The sequence below is a fragment of the Myotis davidii genome, unplaced genomic scaffold (assembly GCF_000327345.1).
Source record: "Myotis davidii unplaced genomic scaffold, ASM32734v1 scaffold217, whole genome shotgun sequence".
Classification (NCBI taxonomy): domain Eukaryota; kingdom Metazoa; phylum Chordata; class Mammalia; order Chiroptera; family Vespertilionidae; genus Myotis; species Myotis davidii.
The window spans coordinates 1,895,081-1,895,566 of NW_006290034.1; the positions used below are offsets into that span (position 1 = coordinate 1,895,081).

A 486-nucleotide genomic window follows, 5' to 3' on the forward strand; every position below is an offset into this window, starting at 1 on the left:
GACCACAGGCCCGGGCCCCGGCACCCACCTCAGCGGCGTCCGGCTGCTGCTAAGGTTTGAGTTTGGCGCCCGACTTCCGCTGAGGGGGCGGAGCAGAGAAATAGGCGGAAGCTGAAGGCGGGTTGGACCTCGCCGGCCACCGTCCCCTTCTTCCGGCCGGGCGGGGGCGGGGCTGGCAGAGCGGTAGTCCTGGCGTCACCAGCGTGGCGGGGCCCCGAGGCGGCCATCTTTGATAAGGGCAGAGGTTCCCGCGGGGAGCTGACAACTTTCCCTCCCTCTACTCGCTGCTGGCCCTGAACGATGGCGGCCTCTGCGCCGACTCCGCACGCGACGGGCTTCCCAGCCGAGGGTCGCTGCGGCTACTACGTGGCAAAGAAGAAGAGGTTCTGCAGGATGGTGGCGGCAGCCGGGAGGAGGTTCTGTGGCGAGCACGCTGGCGCCGCGGAGGTCTGGTAGCTCCCCGCCCGAAAGTCGGAACCAAGTTTC

At 68.7% G+C, this 486-nt stretch overlaps 1 protein-coding gene across 2 annotated transcripts in view; it reads left to right on the forward strand.

The window, feature by feature from the left end:
• Positions 1-155: 155 nt before the first annotated feature.
• TRMT13 (tRNA methyltransferase 13 homolog (S. cerevisiae)) overlaps positions 156-486 on the forward strand; it is a 9,095-nt gene continuing 8,764 nt past the window's right edge. Inside the window, exon 1 of one of the 2 annotated variants that reach the window (XM_006762929.2) lies at positions 156-447. In XM_006762929.2, coding sequence (XP_006762992.1) covers positions 301-447 — 147 coding nt within the window. In that variant the 5' untranslated portion in view covers positions 156-300. The remainder of the gene's footprint in view (positions 448-486) is intronic. The other variant, XM_015563393.1, reaches the window with a different exon arrangement.